At 45.2% G+C, this 20,270-nt stretch overlaps 1 protein-coding gene across 2 annotated transcripts in view; it reads left to right on the top strand.

Annotated features, from left to right (window-relative positions):
* DCAF12 (DDB1 and CUL4 associated factor 12) overlaps positions 1-20,270 on the top strand; it is a 136,473-nt gene that overhangs the window by 39,543 nt on the left and 76,660 nt on the right. For both annotated transcript variants that reach the window (XM_029581189.1, XM_029581197.1), the window contains exon 3: positions 8,171-8,377. In XM_029581189.1, the coding sequence (XP_029437049.1) occupies positions 8,171-8,377 (207 nt within the window). The remainder of the gene's footprint in view (positions 1-8,170; positions 8,378-20,270) is intronic.

The following is a 20,270-nucleotide window of genomic DNA, read 5'->3' as shown; positions in this document are numbered from 1 at the left end:
ATAATCCATTAGGACAACCAAGTAGCAGTGTTCTACATGAACAGGCAGGGAGGTACAGGATTGCATGCGCTCTGTGAGGAAGCTATAACCAAATGGGAGTGGGCAACAGACACCATTACTTTACATGCAGCATATTTGCAAGGAATTGCCATCGTAGAGGCAGACTGCCTATGTAGAATATGAATGGTCCCTATTGTAGTTGGTGGCTGATGTACTGTTTCAGTGCAGGGACCAACCTGAGCAACAGAGCATACCAGGAAGGTACACAATTTCTGCTTTATCTGACCAACTCCTTACTGAGAAGCTCCGGATGCATTCCTGTTGTCATGGAGCCCAAAGGTCTGGTCTATGCATTCCCTCCAATACCATTAAACTCCATAACAGTTCAGAAATGCATGCACTTTCAAGCAAGGATGATCTTAATAGCCCTGGCATAGCCCAGACAACCGTGGTATGCCTATCTAGTACAGTGTTCACACTATCCTCCACAAAATCTAGGGAGCAACCCGGAATTGCTGATTCAAAAAGAGGGAAGTCTCCTTTATGCACGACACTTCACTGTAAATCTGAATGCATGGATGTTGAACGCATGACCTTACTACAATGGAATCTCCCCAAACAGATTCAAGATGTCCTGTCAGCAAGGACACAGTCTACCAGATGCAACTACAGCTTTAAATGGCATCGTTACTCAGGTTGGTGCGCCACACATGCTATAAACCCCTTTCCCTGTACGTACCAGGATCAGTCCAGGACACCTGGGTTGTGACTCCGCACCAGTAGATGGAGACAGACTAAAACTTGTGGGCGGAGCCATATATGCCCCTGTGTCAGTCACAGCCCCTCAGTCTTACTCTGTCTCCAGCGAGGCGCCTCCGACAATCGTATAGGTCTTCCTCCTTCCGTACCCCGCAGTGGCAGCGGCAGTTCCTTTCGGGGGAAGCGTTTCGGAAGACAAGGCGATCACAGGGGCCAAGTCTTCGCAATGAAAGCTGGTCGGCCCACCTCCCACCGCGGCCTCAGCTCGCCGTCCCCAACGTCGGGGCGCGGTTGCTGTCATTTTTACGGGAGCTGGGCCGGTGTAACGTCGGACCGGTGGGTCCTCAATGTGATAAGACACGGCTACGCGTTAGATTTGGCTCGTACCCCAGTGGACAAGTTCCTTGTCTCACCCTGCAAGGCCCCAAAAAGAAGGCGGCGGTGCTAGACACCATCCAACGCTTGGAAAGCTTGGGTGCTATTTCCCCCGGCCCGGTCAGCCAACACGAGGGGCGTTACTCCATTTACTTCATCGTCCCAAAGAAAGACGGCACGTCCGGACCAATTTTGGATCTCTAAGGGGTAAACCGCTGTTTTCGCGTTCCTCACTTCGAACTGGAGACGATTCGTTCAGTCATCGCCGTGGTACGGCCCGGCGAGTTCCTAGCCTCCCTGGACCTCTCGGAGGCGTATCTTCTCATAGGCAGTCTGCCGTCGTTCCAACGCTTTCTCCGGTTCTGCATTCTAGGATGGCATTTTCAGTTCGAGCACTCCCGTTTGGGCTCGCGACGGCCCCCCGTACATTCCCGAAGGTAATGGTCGTGGTGGCGGCGCAGCTGCGCCGGGAAGGTCTCCTGGTCCATCCGTGCCTGGACGACTGGTTGGTTTGGGCGCAGTCCGAGGATCAGTGTCAGGTGGTAGTGGCCAGGGTCCTACTTCTTCTGCAGTCCCTAGGATGGGTGGTCAACTTCAGCAAGAGTCATCTGACACCCACGCAGACCTTGGAATATCTGGGAGCTGTTTTCGACACGAAGCAGGGCACGGTGTTCCTATCGCACGACCGGGTGTGCAAACTGCAAGCCCAAGTACGGCGCTTATTGTCTCTCCGCCAACCGCGGTCTGCGACTACCTTACGGTCCTAGGGCCTATGGCTTCAACGCTGGCGCTGCTTCCCTGGGCATTCGCTCATCTGCGACCTTTACAGTCATCCTTACTATCCCGCTGGAAGCCGGTCTCGGAGGGATTCCATCTACCGCTTCCTCTAGCGGGCCACGCGAGGTCCAGCCTGCTCTGGTGGCTGGATCCCAGTCGTCTGTCCTCTGGAGTCTCTCTTCGGGTGCCCAATTGGACAGTGGTGACCACGGATGCCAGCCTTTCCGGTTGGGGAGCGGTCTGCCTGCGGAGCTCGGTCCAAGGCCTATGGTCAGCGTTGCAAGCCCAGTGGTCTATCAATCGCCTAGAGACCAGAGCGGTCCATCTGGCCCTGCAAGCCTTCCTACCGTTGCTGCGGGGAAAGGCAGTCCGAGTGCTATCGGACAATGCGACCACCGTGGCCTACATCAACCGCCAGGGCGGGACCAGGAGCCCCCAGGTGGCGGAAGAAGCTCAGCGCTTGATGGCCTGGTCGGAGCAACATCTCAGCAACCTCGCAGCGTCTCACATTGCGGGAGTCGACAACGTGCATCTCAGCAACCTCGCTGCGTCTCACACTGCGGGAGTCGACAACGTGCAGGCGGACTATCTCAGCCGTCATCGTCTGGATCCCGGAGAGTGGGAGCTGGGGGACGAAGCGTTTCTTCTCATTTGCGAAACGTGGGGTGTGCCCCACATGGATCTGATGGCCACGTGGCACAACGCGAAGGCCCCGCGATTTTACAGTCGACGTCGAGAGCGGGGGGCAGAAGGCGTCGATGCGTTGGTGCTTCCCTGGCCGACGGATGTGCTGCTCTACGTGTTTCCCCCGTGGCCGATGATCGGCAAGATTCTACGGCGCATAGAGTTACATCCGGCCAACTTGATCTTGGTGGCACCGGAGTGGCCTCGCCGGCCGTGGTTCGCAGACCTCGTACAACTGGCAGTAGCGGCACCCCTTCGGTTCCAGGGAAGGGCGGCCCTGCTCCATCAGGGCCCCGTCTGTTTGGAGGATGCGGATCACTTCTGTCTCGCGGCATGGCTTTTGAGAGGAATCGACTGAAGAGAAAAGGTTATTCAGATGCGGTGGTGGCCACGCTACTGCGTTCCAGGAAGCAGTCGACGTCCTTGGCCTACGTCCGTGTCTGGGTGGTCTTTGAGAACTGGTGCGTGCAGCGTGGGGTGGACCCCACTTCGGCTTCCGTCTCTGATGTTCTGGCGTTCCTCCAGGCGGGTCTGGCCAAAGGTCTGGCATGCAGTTCCCTACGGGTCCAAGTGGCGGCGCTGGGGTGTTTGCGAGGTAAGGTCCGTGGTACGTCTCTGGCGCTTCACCCGGATATTGCTCGTTTCCTTCGGGGTGCTAAGCACCTTCGCCCCCCGTTACGTCTTCCTTGTCCGGCTTGGAACCTCAATTGGGTTCTCTCCGCTCTATGCACGGCGCCGTTTGAGCCCTTGAAACGCGCAACTCTTAAGGATCTCACTTTAAAAACGGCATTCTTGGTGGCGATTGCCTCGGCACGGCGTGTTTCCGAGTTACAGGCCCTGTCCTGTAACTTCCTTGCGTATCTCTGATTCGGGGGTTTCCTTATGGACGGTTCCTTCCTTTCTTCCGAAAGTGGTCTCGTCGTCTCACGTAAATCAATCGGTGGAGTTGCCCGCTTTTGCGTGCAGAGAGTCCTCTGTTCCAGAAGAGAGGGAGTTACGGAAGCTTGACGTACGGAGATCCCTTCTCCGATATCTGGAGGTCACTAATCCGTTTCGGGTCACAGATCATCTGTTTGTCCTGTTCTCTGGACCAAAGAAAGGAGCTGCAGCGTCCCGCACAACGATCGCTCGTTGGCTCAAGGAGGCCATCAGTTCGGCGTACTTGGTGCGGGGGAAAACCTCTTCCCGTGGGGCTGCGGGCTCACTCGACTCGATCTCAAGCAGCGTCTTGGGCGGAAGCTTCTCAGGTGTCGCCTCAAGAGATTTGCAGGGCGGCTGCCTGGAAGTCTTTGCATGCCTTTATCAGGCATTGCCGGTTGGATGTCCGGGCTACCGAATCCGGAGGGTTGGAGAGAGGGTACTCCGAGCGGGACTCTCTGCTTCCCACCCTCAGTAGGTTGCTCTGGTACATCCCAGGTGTCCTGGACTGATCCTGGTACGTACAGGGAAAGGAAAATTAGTTTCTTACCTGATAATTTTCGTTCCTGTAGTACCAAGGATCAGTCCAGGATCCCGCCCGCAGTGCTGCGCTGAAGTAATGGAGAGTCCGCTCTTTGTTCTGAATTACTCTGTTCCGCTTGTTTGGCTCTCTCGATTGGAGAGTCCGTTTCCAGGAGGGGTATTTCTTTCCCCGTTCTATTAGCGGTTTGTAGCTAGTTTAGTTCTCTGGTTGTGTTCTACTTTGACATTCCGTATGACTGAGGGGCTGTGACTGACACAGGGGCATATATGGCTCCGCCCACAAGTTTTAGTCTGTCTCCATCTACTGGTGCGGAGTCACAACCCAGGTGTCCTGGACTGATCCTTGGTACTACAGGAACGAAAATTATCAGGTAAGAAACTAATTTTCCTTTACATGCTAGTTCTGACAATTGCTCTAATATCTGCACTACCTCTCCAACTCTGGACTGGCTACCACGTCTGTTATGATACATCTCAATGCCATAGCAGCATTTCACCGTGACGATGGAGTACCCTTGTTCATACATCCATTAATATCACACTTCATGCATGGTCTCCTTCACCTATAGCCACCACTAAAGTGGCCCCCTGTTCCATGAGATATGAGCTTAGTCCTGACTGTTCTAATGGCATCTCCTTTCGAACCATTGGAGTTGACATCGTTGAAGTTTCTCACCTGGAAAGTATTGTTTTTAGTAGTGGTCACATTGGCTTATAGGATAAGTGGAATTAAGACTCTGGTGCATTTTTCACCTTATCTCCAGTTCTTCCACGACAGTTTCTCTACGTCCACATCCCAGGTTCTTACCAAAAGTGGTATCACCATTTCATTTGAGCCATAACATCACCTTCTTTCTACTTGAAACAAAAACGCAAAAGGGAAAAAGTGCTACATACCCTAGATTGTAAAAGGGCTTCAGCGTATTACAAAAGACGTACTCTGGCTACTCTACATTCCCCCCCGCCCCAATTTCACTAATAGCCAAAACATTGCTGAAATGTATGCAAAACCATGCCAGGATGATCTTAGTAGCCCCAGCGGGGTATGCATATCTCGTACAACTTTCAGTAAGTCCCCCACAAAGCCTGGGGAACAACCCAGCACTGCTAATCCAGGAAGAAGGCTTGCTCCTTCACCCCTTGTAGCCTTCACTCAATCTTGTGGCATAATAGAGAACTATTAATTAATGATGCCATAAAGTTCTTGAATAATATTTAGTAATTTAAGAAAGGGTGGTGCACTTGTTACATCAGCCTTTGACATTTTTCTGGCAAAGGAATTCAGGATTATAGGATCAAAGATGAAAATAGTCACTTCACTTCAGAAATCACTGGAGTACAATGGATAAAATGAGAACGCTCAGTGAAGTAAACAGCTTATCAATAGTAAATAGATGGCTTATCAATGTTTTTATATGTTTTCCATAAAAACATCCATAATAAATAGATAAAAGTAACTGGACTAAATTGAACACTGGAAAAGCTACTGCCAATGTTTTTGAATACATGATAGATGCCCACTGCTAAATGAACTCCATAGTTTTAACAGAGCTGCCTATCTCAACAATGTTTAATTGTGTTTTTTGGAAGAAACCTTTCAGAAATTTTTTCTATCATGCTACAGTTCTTAACTTTTAAAAAAATTGTTTATATTTTTTATAAAAACAGAAGATGTGCAATGCTGGGTCAGACCAAAGATCTTTTGAGTCCAGTATCATGTCTCCAACAGTGGCCAATCTGAGACACAATTACCCTATAGAACCTAAACAGAAGATCCATTCCTTGTTGCTCACTCCCAAGGATAAGTTCTGGCTTTCTCTAGGTCCCTTTGGCTAATGGTTTATGGACTTTCAGGAAATTGTCCAAGCCCCTTTTAAACCCTGCTATACTAGATGCCTTAATCATGTTCTCTGGCAACAGATTCCATACCTTGATTGAGTGTTTAGTTAAAAACTTACTTTTACTTATTTGTTTTAAATGTGCTACTTGTTAGTTTCATGGAGTATCCCCTAGCCCAGGGTTTCCCAACCATTGTGCCAACAGACTTAATCAGGTATGATGAAGTCACTACTGCCTGATGCTCAGATCTAGACCAGAACCTGTGTTCTGCTCTCAGCACCTCGTAGCAAAAACAGATACCAGCAGTGCCTCATAAACGTGCAAAAGTTCCTCTTTGAGAACATGCATAGTCATGCATGCTTCTCCTTCTCTGTTAGAATATATCCCCTAGTCCTTCTATTATACGAAAGAGTAAATAACCGATTCACATCTATCTGTTCTACATCTCTATCATATCCCCCCTCAGCCATCTCTTCTCCAAGCTAAACAGCCCTAACCTCTTTAGCCTTTCCTCATAGGGGAGCAGTTCCATCCCCTTTATCATTTTGGTCACCCTTCTCTGTATCTTCTCCATCGCAACTATATATTTTTGAGATGTGGTAACCAGAACTGTTCACAGTACTCAAGGTGCAGCCTCAGCATGAAGCGATAGAGGCATTATGACATTTTCCGTTTTATTAACCATTCGCTTCCTAATAATTCCTAACATTCTGTTTGCTTTTTTGACTGCTGCAGCACACTGAACCGATGATTTTAAAGTATTATCCACAATGACTCCTAGATCTTTTTTCTGGTTGGTAACTCCTAATATGGAACCTAACATCGTGTAACTACAGCATGGGTTATTTTTCCCTATATGCAACACCTTGCACTTGTCCACATTAAATTTCATCTGCCATTTGGATGCCCAGTCTTCCAGTCTTGCAAGGTCTTCCTGCAATTTATCACAATCTGCTTGTGCATTAACTACTCTGAATAATTTTGTATCTTTTGCAAATTTGGTTACCTCCCTTGTCATATTGCTTTCCAGATCATTTTATAAATATATTGAAAAGCACCGGTCCAAGTACAGATCCCTGAGGCACTCCACTGAGAAAATTGACCATATAATCCTACTCTCTGTTTCCTGTCTTTTAACCAGTTTGTAATCCACGAAAGGACATCGCCTCCTATCCATGACTTTTTAGTTTTCTTAGAAGCCTCTCGTGAGAGACTTTGTCAAACGCCTTCTGATTATCCAAATACACTGCATCTGTTCACCTTTATCCACATGTTTATTAATCCCTTCAAAAAAAAAAAAAAATGAAGCAGATTGTAGAGAATTGAGGAAGAAGGGAAAAACTGATTTTTGGATAAGGTGCAATATCCCACAAATGGTCAAAGCTTTTTTTATTTTTTTATTTTCATATTTATTAGTCAGAATCATCTAAGTAGAACATATAACAACTTTTGCACATGTCTTGGACCTGTTGATTAAACCAATCCATCATAGTACTCATAAGAGCATTTCCTTTTTTTTTTTTGTTTTATTTTGCCCTTCTTTCCCCCTCCTCCCCCCCCCCCTTCTGATTGCCCACACAAGTTTAGCAGTGAGGGCCAGATATCTACTGTAATTTATTATGTTAAGACAAGGATCCGAGTGTCCACAGTATGCCTGCAGGCTATGTCTAATCTAGTTGTTGATTTGGGATACTATCAGTAAAATGAGATGTAACAGTTAAATCAAATCAATAATCGCCATTTCCTACAATTTACAATAAAATAGTGAGTCTTGGGATAACAGATCTCACAGTGTGGTCTCCATAGAGGAGGCTATGCAGAAATACAAGGCGTGTGTCAGTATCTTTCATCACAGTGTGTCCCGGAGTCATAGATCTCACTGTAGTCCCCATAGAGGAGGGCTGTGCAGGAAATTAATTTTGTGCTCAGATAAAAGTAGTATGGTTGCTGTGTTAATCCATTTGAATAGACAGAAATAAAAGTTAATGAGTAAAAAAATATATGTATACTGTATAAGGCCATACTATTTTTTTTTTTTTCCCATGATCCTACCGCAAGACATTTCTTGACAGGCTTCCGTTCGGATCTAAGGAAGGGAGATTTAACTCTTGAAAGCTAGTCAAGAAACGTACTAAATTAGTCCAATAAAAATGTATCTCTTTTTTTGTTTTTTAATTTTTATTTCCGTGCACATAAATTGTTTAGAAATGTGGTTAAAATTGAAATCATTTTGCTGAACTTGGTCTAAAACTCTTGCTTTCATCTTCTCTTTCAGCTGTTTGTTGTAGACATTGAGACTAGTCAGATAACGAAGATTCCTATTCTGAAAGATCGAGAGCCCGCTATTGCAAACCAACAAGGCTGTGGCATTCATGCCATTGAGTTGAACCCCTCACGGACGCTATTGGCCACTGGAGGAGACAATCCAAACAGCCTTGCTATTTATCGCTTGCCCACACTTGATCCAGTGTGTGTGGGAGATGTAAGTTGGTTTCAGTTCTTCACATCTTCATTTTTACCTCCGTTTTGCAGTTCTTCCGTGCTTGAACACATGCTGTGGTAGACCAGACTTCAGCATCAATGACTAGATACTTTGATTCAACAGCTGTCATTTCAGAAATCTGCAGTGTGTGCTTGGTACTTGCTGACTCTTTTTTTTATCAAGGGCAAAAACAGATAAATGCAACAAGAAAGAAGTGGGAGGAATTCGGAATCACGTCTTTAATGGCGATGTGATAAGCAAATACATCTGACTGCAGCTGTTAATTCTGTATCTTATCCTTATTGCAAACGCTAGGAGTCCCCACAAGTTGTGCTGGTGTTAAACTGAGGGAAAATGGTCTCTTTCCATCTTTTTCAGTTTAGTGACTGGCAGGGCTTTCAAGGCAGAAAGGTTTTCTCTTGAAATTGCTTGGGATACCTCGCCCTACTGTTCCCCGTGATGATGCTTTCTGTTGGGGAGACCCTAGTTAGCTATACATTCTGATACACTGGAAGTATTATACAATATCACTAGAAAGGCAGCAGTAAAACTGATAGGGCTAGATTCAACCAAATTCATTTTGTTCCACAGGAGGGTGAACAGAACTTAAAAAAAAATAAAAAATTTCTAAACCCAAATAATTGTCATAAAAGCAGATATTTGGAAAATAGTGAATTTTTTTTTGTCTTGATGGAGCTGCACAGGGGAGGATCAAAGTTCTCAGAAGACGAATAGGATGGCAGTCCTCACACGGGGGAGATGTCATCTGATGGAGCCTGTCCCAGAAAACTTAAGTTGTTTCTAGAACTTTGACTCTACCTCACTAAATTTGCATGCCATTATGCCATTTGTCTGTCGGGGCCCCTCAGTCTTTTACTTATCAGTAGAACCCAAAGGTCGCTAAATGTATTTATTTTTTTTGGCCTCTGTCCTCCAGCTAGGCTTTTGAGGTTTTTCTGCTGCAGGATCGTTCATTGAGGGACCCTGTGGTAGTCTTTTTTTCCACTAGTTCCCAAATAGGTTTTTTGAGCATTTTTTTGTAAGTTTCATCTTGGTTCTGCGGCAATATGCTATCAGTGCCCACCAGGTATCAATCCACCGCCAGCATACTTTGATTTTACTTTGGTTCTTTTTCGGTTGAACATGTCTAGCAGATGCCAGCAGTGCCCCTAGTGCAGCAGGACTATGGTGTGTGCCTGGGGGCAACATGCAATGTCAGTGGATCTGCGACCATGACCCAGAAGGACCATCTGTCCCATTTGGAACTGATAGAAAAACATTCTAGGCACAGAAGGTTGATCCACCGGCATCAGAGGTCTACACATCGAGAGACCTCTGAGCTGCATTGGTGGATTTAGTGTCATTGACATCTGAGGAAAAAATCAGTTCTCAATGTGGCCTTTGGGGAACCCAAAGACGAGCCATTGTCTGGTTCTTCCCACTCAAAGACAAGAGGTTCTGCTTCATTGGCAGCGAGGGAAGCCAAAGAAGCATCAGCGTTGATCTCAGTTGGTGCCTGAGGCCGGGCTCAGGGCCAGTCCAGAATATCCCTGCTCTCTTCTCCCTCAAAACAGTCCCATGGTGAGGAGGGCTCATCCCCCCCAGAAAGCTCAGACCTCCAACAGTGCTTTTCTCAGCTTTGAAGAGGATGTGGCCACTTCTCTTGCCTTCCATTCAGTGTTGGTATTGAATATTTTTGAGGAAGAGTGAAGGTCCATCAGGCCTTGGATCCTCCAGCGTCAGTTGATTCCCTTCAGCTGCTGGTAGTGATGCGACGGGACTGATGCTGATTCCTAAAAGGAAACCAGGATCACTGCCAATGTGCATTCAGGTTGGCCCCCTCAAGGTGACATTGTTTGTGTGTTGTGACCTGCTCAACTTTAGAGGAAGGTTTACAAAGCCTTTGTGTAGAGGAAAGGGTAAGGGAACAAAATCTTATTAAACAAGTTTATTTAGGAAGTACAGGTAGAGAAGATGTACAAGTTATGCAAGAAAAGAGATGCTGAATGTATTGTTAAAGTGTAAACAAATGGGGCGATGATTATAGAATAGAGATCAGCACATTCAGAGTTAATTAAATGGAATAAATTTGTCCACAAAATTATTTCCTTTCATCCTCCAGTATTGCATCTGGCTTTTGGCCTGTCTAGAGCCCCACAAATAATTGGCCGATCAAATTAGCTCTCAGGCAGAAAGATTCCTGCTAAGCCCAGTCTGGCTGCTGAAATACTAGGGTTTATCATAAGTATGGACCTTTGTTCTTGTTTATATATTTTTCCTGGGAATTTCAGCATTATAACAAAAAAAAAAAAAAAATCAATGGAAAAATTACTTTATAACAAGTGCAAAATCAATGGGTTCTCTTTTTTTTTTTTTTTTTTTTAAACATTGAAATTTCCAGGAAAAATAAAAACTGAAAACAGAGGTCCCTAAATCATAGTCCAAACAGAAGCCCAATACCCCAGTTGGAATTCATAGGGCCTCTGCTAAACCTGACTTTGGTCTATTTGGTTTTCTCCCTGCCAGAAGAATCTGACAGTGACTTCAGTGAGGGGGAATGAGGCAGACATCAGCCTAGAACATGTCAGCATCATGGTGGGCTCAACAGTGCATGCACTTACCATGGCACATCTAGATATGCAGTATGCCCAGTAGTCCTTAGTCACAGGGAATCAGGCTGCTTGGCCTTCATATATGCATCAATGTACCAGAAACGTTCAAGGATCCCCCTCTCTACTGGCTATTCCATTCCAGTATAATCAAGAGCATAACTTTTCAAATTGGTCATCTTTCAGTTGTTTAAATCTCAGATGCATATAGGCTTGGGAACCCATTCGAATGGGTTTCACACTCTGCCCCTGATCCCGAGGAACAGACTACATTTTAACTTTCTGAAGCCGAAGGGCAATCCTTTCAGAAATCAGGTGGCTAATTAAAGTATTCTAGGACAGACAGACATAACCATGTGGCAATACGGGCAGCCACGTGAGCAAATAGGGAAAAACTTATTTTCTCTTCTAGTGTTGGGAAGCTGTCAAGTAATATTCGGGACCCTTTCAATAGAGACATTCCTAAGAGCTGCATATCTGGCAAGAATGTATATTCTGGCAGACAGACTGAGTTGCCAAATGGACCCTCACAAGTAGTCCCTTGTGTCAGAGTGGCAAATAGCCTGTTGTCCCCATGGGGAACGCCTGAGCTAGATCTGTATGCAATAGTTCAGAACAAAAAAGTGCCAGCATTCTGTTCCAGAAAAAGGTCAGAAAACAATCTATCATTAGATGCCTTCTCCCTTTATTGAAAGGAAAGACTTGTCTGCATATTCCATACTTAAATGGCAAAGACCTCCTTAAAACTCAGAAGAGACCAGGGAATTACGATTCTTATAGCTCCATCATGGCTGAGACAGATTTGGCTTCCAATTCCTCAGTTCATATCTGTCAAAAAACCTATCAAGTTTTTCCCGTTGATAGCTGGGCTGAATTAGCCATGCTGTCATGGGAGCTGTCCTTCAGGTCCCAGGAAGCGGAGCTTCCCCAAGCAGTGGTTAGACTTTTGTCCTCTGCGGCTGCCCGTGAGTTCCTGCTCCAGAAAGTAACATTCTCCTCAGTCTGTTTTTTTCTGCGCATGGGATCGCACACGGAGCTTCCTTTCTCCTCAGCGTTTTTTGTTTTGAAGAGAAACATGTAAAAAAAAAATAGATCAGACTGTTGGGTTTCAAACCCTGTAATTGTGGGGAAAATCATGTCTATTACGGATGGACATGATTTGTTACCGTTGCCTAGGATCCAACCACAATCAAGGCGAGTGTACACATTGTGGACGAATGTCGCTGAGAGCCCAAAGACAACGGGCCCAGAAAATTGAAAGCCTAAAAAAGGATGGGGGGGCACACTCATCGCCAGGGCCCATCAAGAAACAAGCCCCATCGACTGAGCGGCCTCACTAGAACCCAGACTCTCCAGGCCTGGAGAGGAGGTGAGATCCTCGGGTAAACTAAAAAAGCCCCATGAGAAGGGATCAATAACGGGATGTGAGGCGCATCCAGCATTCTCGGTGCAGGGTGGAGATAACACGACTCATGCGCTGATGCCGAGGCCTTCTACTTCGAGGTTGTCGAGTTTGGCGCCGAGGGTACCAGCGTCGACGCTGTTACTGATGCACCACCAACCAAAACTGGCGCATCCGGTGCCGAAGTCAACATCCTCAACACTGAAGCATTAACCACTGAAGCTGGCACACTTCGTGTCTGACAGCGCAGTCGACGCCGAAGCCAACACACTCCACAAAGTCCATGCATATGGAACCTAGGTTGAACCATTCGGCATCTGAGTTGACACACTCGACGCCTCGATTGACGCACTCAATGCCGCAGACGATGCACTCGGCGCAAAAAAGGAAACATTCAAAGCATTACTTGATGCATCGGGCTGTACAAGGCTCGCCACCTTCACAGTCTCAGCATACAGCATCATCGCTGTCACGACACTTCTACCACTCAGAAGGATCAGACTATGGCATTGAAGCCTCAACCTAAATGGATGAGGACACACTATATACTACCCAAAGTGTCAGCTGTCATCACCATACCGACCGTAACAAGCATCCAGATGAAGTGGACTGGCTAGCCCACATCGCTCACACCGTTCCAGTTCATCAGGTACGAAAAGAACTGTGATAACTAGCTCCTCTTCTGAGGAGCTAGTTATCACAGTCTGCATCCTCACGGACAGACGGTTATCCTCGTCTGCATCCTCACGGACAGATCATCCATTTCATGACCACTTTCCGTACAATACCAACCTCCAGACCTTGATCCAAAGGGGAAGAAAGTCATGAGACAAGACAGACCAAACGACAAACATCTGGTAAATCGCGAGTCAGACACACTGGGCTTAGCGGTAGCAACATACAAACCTAATCACCCTCCATTGCCACCACAGGCACAAAAAGCATTTTCTCAGCTATCCGAAGCGCTATCATTAGATGCCTTCTCCCTTTATTGTCACCTGAGAACATATGTGAGTTTTATTTTTTATTTTATCACACTTAACTATTAAGTTAAAGAATTACAGTATACCGCATCTACAGTTAGCCCATAAAGGGAATTTTATTACACTTTACATATAGCTTATAATATTGACTCATGTATCCGAACAACTGCGGCACCCTCTGGTTAAAATTAAATCCATTCTGAACTTATTTATGTGCCTATTTGTAAACCGTTGTGATGGTATATCACTAAACGACGGTATATAAAAGTTTTTAAATAAATAAATCTGGATTTTTTGAATCCCTTCAGTCAACATTCTCTTTACCTCAGGCATCTTCCTCAAGTTCTCCGGGAACACCACAACCCACGAGGGAACCATCTTCAGACCCTGCAAAGTTTCCTCCTCATTCAATTCAGTCTCCTTTGCAGATAACCTTTTCGGAGACCGTTTTCAAGAGGCAGTCACAAAGCTAAAAGATCAGGCGGTAGCAGTATAATCTCTGACCGGCCCCTCTCACTACTCGACCTCTCTGCGTTATTTCGGATCCTCACGCCATCTTCAATACTCATGCCGACCATACCGGTCTTATCAATCCTACAGACCTACGACTTACCAGCCGTATCAACGACGACAACAACAACAGCAGTTAAACAGAAGAGGTAAACCTAGAACTTAACAGGCAGAAGGCCAGCAAGCAGGGGGAAGTGGCGTCATCCCTGCAATCTGGTCGCTTAAGGCGCTAGCTCCCCCCATCCTTTTTCTAATCCTTTCTAAATCTGTGCCATCAATGTGAATTTAAGGACTAAAAGAGCGACTTGAGATCACTAAAGAATACAGGATGACCGCCAAGAAAAAATCTATTAATTTAAAAGCATTCTCATACGAAGCGGGGGGATCGCGATTCGCGGCCCTGCGAGAAACGGCAGAAATGGGGGAAGAGAACATGGCGGATGCGGGAGAGCTGCATAATAAAGGCGGTAGCGGAACAACAGACATCGATAAGATTCGGTCGTCGGAGGAACTTACCAAAGAAGATTTTCAGATGTGGTTCCACGAGATACAAAAAGATATTAAATCTTTAAAAACTGATTTGCAGGCTGCTGTAGAGGAACTCCGCTCAGAGTTGGGGGAATATGGCCGCCGTGTTGAGGAAGTGGAAAATATCGTGGAGGAACAAGTACTGGAGTCCTCCCGCCTTAAAACTGATATCACCACTTTACAGAACGCTAATGCTGAGATTTTGCTGAAACTCGAGGATATGGAAAATAGATCAAGGAGATCGAATATTCGAATACGAGGCGTCCCAGAGTCAGATGTATATGAGGATGTAGACATGGTGGTTCGCAAGATATGCACGGTTGTGCTTAATGCGGGGACGGATGTTTCTGCTACACAGGACCATGATATAGTGCTAGACGGGGCACACAGAGTGCTTCGCGCTCCAAGAACCAATGTGCCTCAAGACATAGTTTCCGTCTGAAGGAACAAATCATGCAACAGGCAAGACGGATGGGTACTATAACCTGGGAAGGAAATGCCATCACCTTGTATCAAGATTTGGCTGCTGCTACCCTGCAACAGCGAAGAGAACTCAGACCTGTAACAACCCTTCTTCGAAGAGAGAGTATTAGATACAGATGGTTATACCCGAGAGGCCTTACCTTTACAGCGGGAGGCATCACACATCGAATTAAATCAACAGCAGAAATCGGAGCGGTGTTGGCAGAAGCAGGGCTCCCTATCCCAGCACATGAGACCTCCACTCAGAAAAGTGAAGTGAATGAGCGCCCGAGGTGGCAACGAGTGGGGAAATCGGGCTCCCATTTACACCGCAAATCATCCGAAACAGCTTCCAGTGCTGCACGAGAGGGGGTGGATTGAAGGCTTGGCCCCTATCGTCAGGTGCTTGATTTCTCCGCAGTCAAAGGAACGGAGGTTAAGTCCAAGTTGCGTGTGTTGGGGCTACATTGCTGCTTTGGTTCTCAAGTTGTATTGCTTTAACTGTTTACTGTTTACTGATGTGTGTCAGAGTTCTGGATAGACACCGGTTATAAGTTTTATGTATGGTTGAAATTGGATGGGGGGAGGGGGATGTGTGGTCCATCTCAGAACTAAGCTCCCCTCAGTAGCTGGGGGTACAGGGGGGAGGATGGGGGACAGGGGAAGCTATATGGTTTTACTAAAAGGAGGGGGGGGAGAAAGGGCAGAGGAGGGAGGTTTCGAAGCGGGGAACATGCCTGTGACCATGAAGGGGGCTTGGCAAGCGTGGGTAGATTTATGGGGGGTGGTACTGTCTCTTGGGAGTTTCGGAGGGTTGGGGGGGAGATTTTCTGGTTATGCAGTCTATTAAGGTGATGTCTATCAATGTAAAGGGCTTAATCACACCATTAAAACGTAAACAGACGTTTAAGGAAGCCATATCTATGAAAGTTTCCATAATCTTTATACAAGAAACACATCTTCAGAAGAAACATGAAAGATTATTGAGTAATCAGCAGTACGCCCATATTTTACTAGCGGCAAGCACGCCTACTTCTAAATACGCCGGAGTGGGGATATTGATATCCAGAGATTTAATGGTACAAATTGAAGAGGTGCACCGAGATGCAGAAGGGAGGTTCATTATAGTGTCACTTTATATCAATAAAATACTATTCAATTTGGTAAATATCTATAACCCAAACACGCTTCAAAGGGAGGTGCTGCACTGGATTGATGCTCAACTCCTAAAATGTTTGAGCGGAAAAGAAATCATGGGGGACGACTTTAACATGGTAAGCAACCCCTTATTAGATTGTTCTAAAGGAAAAGTTCAACAGTCCAAAGCAGATCGGAAGGCCCTGAAGAGCTTTATTATTAAGTGGCAATTATTGGATATCTGGCGGGAAAGAAATCCTGGAGGCAGGGATTATTCCTTTTACTCAATGGCCCATGATACTTACACCAGAATAGACTATTTTCTTATTGATAAATCACTTGCAAGTAATACTAGGTCTTGTAGGTATTGGTACTATAGATTGGTCGGATCATGCACCTATATGGTGGGAATTTGACCATCTACAGGGGGTGAGTGGACGTCTGTTTTGGAAACTGAACGATTCCTTGATAAAGGATAAGAAGGTGGAAACTCAAATATGGACGGCTATAAGGGAATATTTCACCATAAATGATGATAATGCAACCTTACCCGTTATACTTTGGGAGTGTTTAAAAGCGGTCATCAGAGGGAGGCTTATAGCAACTCCTTCATATATAAAGAGAGAGAAAGAGGAACAAAGCAAGGAGTTAAGAGACAAACTGAGTACAATAGAGAGTGCCCATAAACAGACCCCAATGAAAGTTTTACTAAAGGAAATAATAGACATAAGATATAGAATTAAAATGTTAGAGGCCAAAGAGCTGGCTCATCAATTGGACTTGACCAAACCAGTCTATTATGAACATGGGAACAGAGCTGGGAAGCTGTTAGCCCATAGTTTAAAAGCCCGTACAACCCAATCACAGATTACTAAAATCAAAGCACCAGATGGATCTATGATAGTAGACAGGGCTGGGATTCGAGAACAATTTAATCATTTTTTTGCTGATCTATATGCTAGGGAGGACAGGGCCACGGAAGAAGATATTCATAATTATCTACAGGGAATTCAATTACCTTGTTTGGACACCGCTTTAACAGAGGGGGTGGGGCAACCCATATCAGCTGCAGAAGTATTAGCGGCTATTATGGAGTTGAAGCCGGGGAAAGCCCCTGGACTCGACGGGTATACCCCACTTTTTTTATAAGAAATTTAAGGATGAACTGGTGGGACCGTTGATGCGGATGTTTAACAGTTTGGGAGTTGAAGGACACTTAACCGCTGCAGCGAATGTTGCAGGTATTACGATTCTCCCGAAGCCGGGAAAAGACCCAAGCCAATGTAGTTCCTATCAGCCGATATCCCTTATAAATGTAGACCTAAAGCTGCTGGCTAAATTTCTGGCCAACAGATTAAAGGTAGTTATAACCTCCCTAATTCATGATGATGAAGCCAGATTTATGCCGGGACGGATGGCGGGGGATAATGTCCGAAAGGTTATTAACATCATATATCATGCAAAAAAGAATACAGTTTCATCCGTGTTATTTGGGGTAGATGCTGAAAAAGCATTTGATAGAGTACATTGGCCCTTCTTGTTTAAAGTAATGGAAAAGATGGGGTTGGGAGGGGGTTTTTTAAGGTGGGTACGGGAACTGTACACAGCCCCTGCAGCTTGTATTAAGATTAATGGGGGTTATTCGGATAATTTTCAAGTCCAATGGGGCACAAGACAGGGTGTCCGCTATCTCCATTATTGTTTGCCCTCTGTTTAGAACCGATGGTGGAGAAAATCCGGCAGACAGAGGAAATTCAGGGCATAATTTTTATGTTTCAATGTAAACCGACGTGATCTGTATTTTAATACAGGAACACCGGTATATAAAAATCTAAAAAATAAATAAATAAATTAGGATTGGAGAACAGATGTACAAGATATCTTTATATGCAGATGATGTCTTATTCACATTGTCACGACCAGAACAGTCACTGCATAGGCTATTAGAGGAATTAGACAGGTTTGGGTTAGTATCTGGTTTTAAAGTAAACCAAACCAAGTCGGAGCTACTTCCTATTTCATTATCTGCCAGCCAAATTTTGCATTTACAGGAACTTTTTCCTTTTCAATGGGCTAGGCAGACAGTGAAATATTTAGGGGTTCAAATTGGAGCTGAATATGGAGATATATTCTGCCATAACTATCTTCCTTTATTTAAGAAATTGGAAAGAGATCTACATACTTGGAATAGATTAATATTATCCTGGCTTGGCCGGATAGCTGCTATAAAAATGACCTTTTTACCAAGATTAGCGTATTTCTTCCAAAACCTTCCCTGTCTCATCCCATCTAAATATTTGAAGGGCTTACAATCTAAGATAATTTTGTTCATTTGGAAACGAAGACCGCCGAGAGTGGCACGGGCAGTGCTCTATCAAAGCAAAATAGATGGAGGCTTGGGGTACCCAATCTCACTAAGCTTTTAGCTGCAATGCAGCATAATACTATTATTGATTTTCACAATTATGTTAATGTTAAACAGTGGGTACATATAGAGCATGCTATGGCCAAGGGAGTAAAGATACCACAGTTGTTTTGGACGGGGGAGCTATGACAGCTGACTTTGGATAGTTTTTCTCTGTGCACGGCCACCACCTTTACTATATGGAGAGCTTGGAAAAAAGCTCTCGTAGGGGATCGTAGATTCTTACACTCCACATCTATACGGGGTTGTGCAGACTTTCCTGCGGGTGCAGAACGAAAGGTGTTCCAGGAATGGGAGAGCAAGGGGTTATATACCATGGGACAATTCTGGCAAACAGAGGGGGTTCTGCCATTTGAGGTTTTAAAAACTAAATACGCCCTTAACAGCAAAGATCATTATGCTTACCTTCAGGTTAAGCATTTTATATTATCTAAAGCTGCGAGAGTGGATCTGATTAAAGGGAAAAACTTGCTGGAAGGTTATTGTGAGACAGCACAGTCTGTAAATGGTGCAATATCAAAATTATACATTTTACTGAATGGAATACTACCACATCCACTGGGACATATGGTAGCATGGGAAAAAGATATGGGGATCTCTTGGACGGATAGGGAATGGGACGTATGTTTCTATGAGGTGAGCCACAGTTCTATATCGGCACAGATGGTGGAACAGAATTATAAAGTTTTGTTTCAATGGTATTATACTCCATTTAAATTATGTAAAATGAGGCTCAAAAAAGATGCTCTATGCTGGAAAAAGTGTGGGATGGAGGGGGACTTTAAACACATGTGGTGGCTATATCCTGCAATTCAACGGTTATGGGGACAAGTGGAGAAATGGTGTAATGATTCCCTTCATATTAAAATGACCTGGACTATGCAAGGGGCTCTACTTCATGCCCCAGTGGATAATGTGACTTTGCCACAACAACTTTTCCTTAGAGCGGTGGCTCATGCGGTGAGAGGCGAAATTGCGAGATGATGGAAGGAGGACAGAGCGCCGACTTGGTCAGAGGTTCTTCAGAGACTTAAATGGACACATCATATGGAATATCTCACAGCAATCCGGAGAGACAGAATATCCCGATTTAATGACATTTGGCAGGCCTACCAGAGATGGTCACACTATCAGGATTGACCACAGGCTTGGGAAGGTGTGGGGGGGGGGGGTGGAAGGGGAAATAGGGTGGGAAGGGGAAAGAAGGCAATATTCTTCTCATATAAGTTGCAGACTGACATGTGAGATAGAGAACAGAAACCAATAGCTAGGTCTTATCATGCCGGCTCCAATTGATGTTTTTCTGTATTCATACCTGATTGTTGTTTTCTATATATTCACATATGTAGGTAGATACAAATATACAACTGTTAGTAGGGACATCAGCACTGGTAAAGTGGTTCACAGTTTTGTCAGTCCTGTAAGGTTTGCAGTGCATTATTCTGTGTATTTTTATTTATATATTTGGTTCTTATTAATGCTTTAATAAAAAGAAAATTACAAAAAAAAGAAGGCCAGCAAGCAGCACAAACGCAAAAACCACACAGTCTTTTAAAATATTCTGCTGCCACCACCACTTCAAGCGCCCCTGGGAAGGATCACAGCTTGCTTTCAAGCATGGGGGGAGATAACATCAGATCGCTGGGTTTGGACATTGTGAAACAGGGCTACCAGCTTCAATTCACAACCAGACCCTTGCTTCCTCACCTGTCTGTTCAAACAGTAAGAATGACTCATCCCCAACTCGAACAAGAGGTCCTATGACTCAAACATCAAGGAGCAATCTGTCATGTTTCCCAAGAAGCCCAAAACAAAGGCTTCTGTTCACCTTATTTCC

Source organism: Rhinatrema bivittatum, chromosome 1 (assembly GCF_901001135.1).
Source record: "Rhinatrema bivittatum chromosome 1, aRhiBiv1.1, whole genome shotgun sequence".
NCBI classification, from domain to species: domain Eukaryota; kingdom Metazoa; phylum Chordata; class Amphibia; order Gymnophiona; family Rhinatrematidae; genus Rhinatrema; species Rhinatrema bivittatum.
This window is presented reverse-complemented; position numbering and strand designations above follow the sequence as displayed.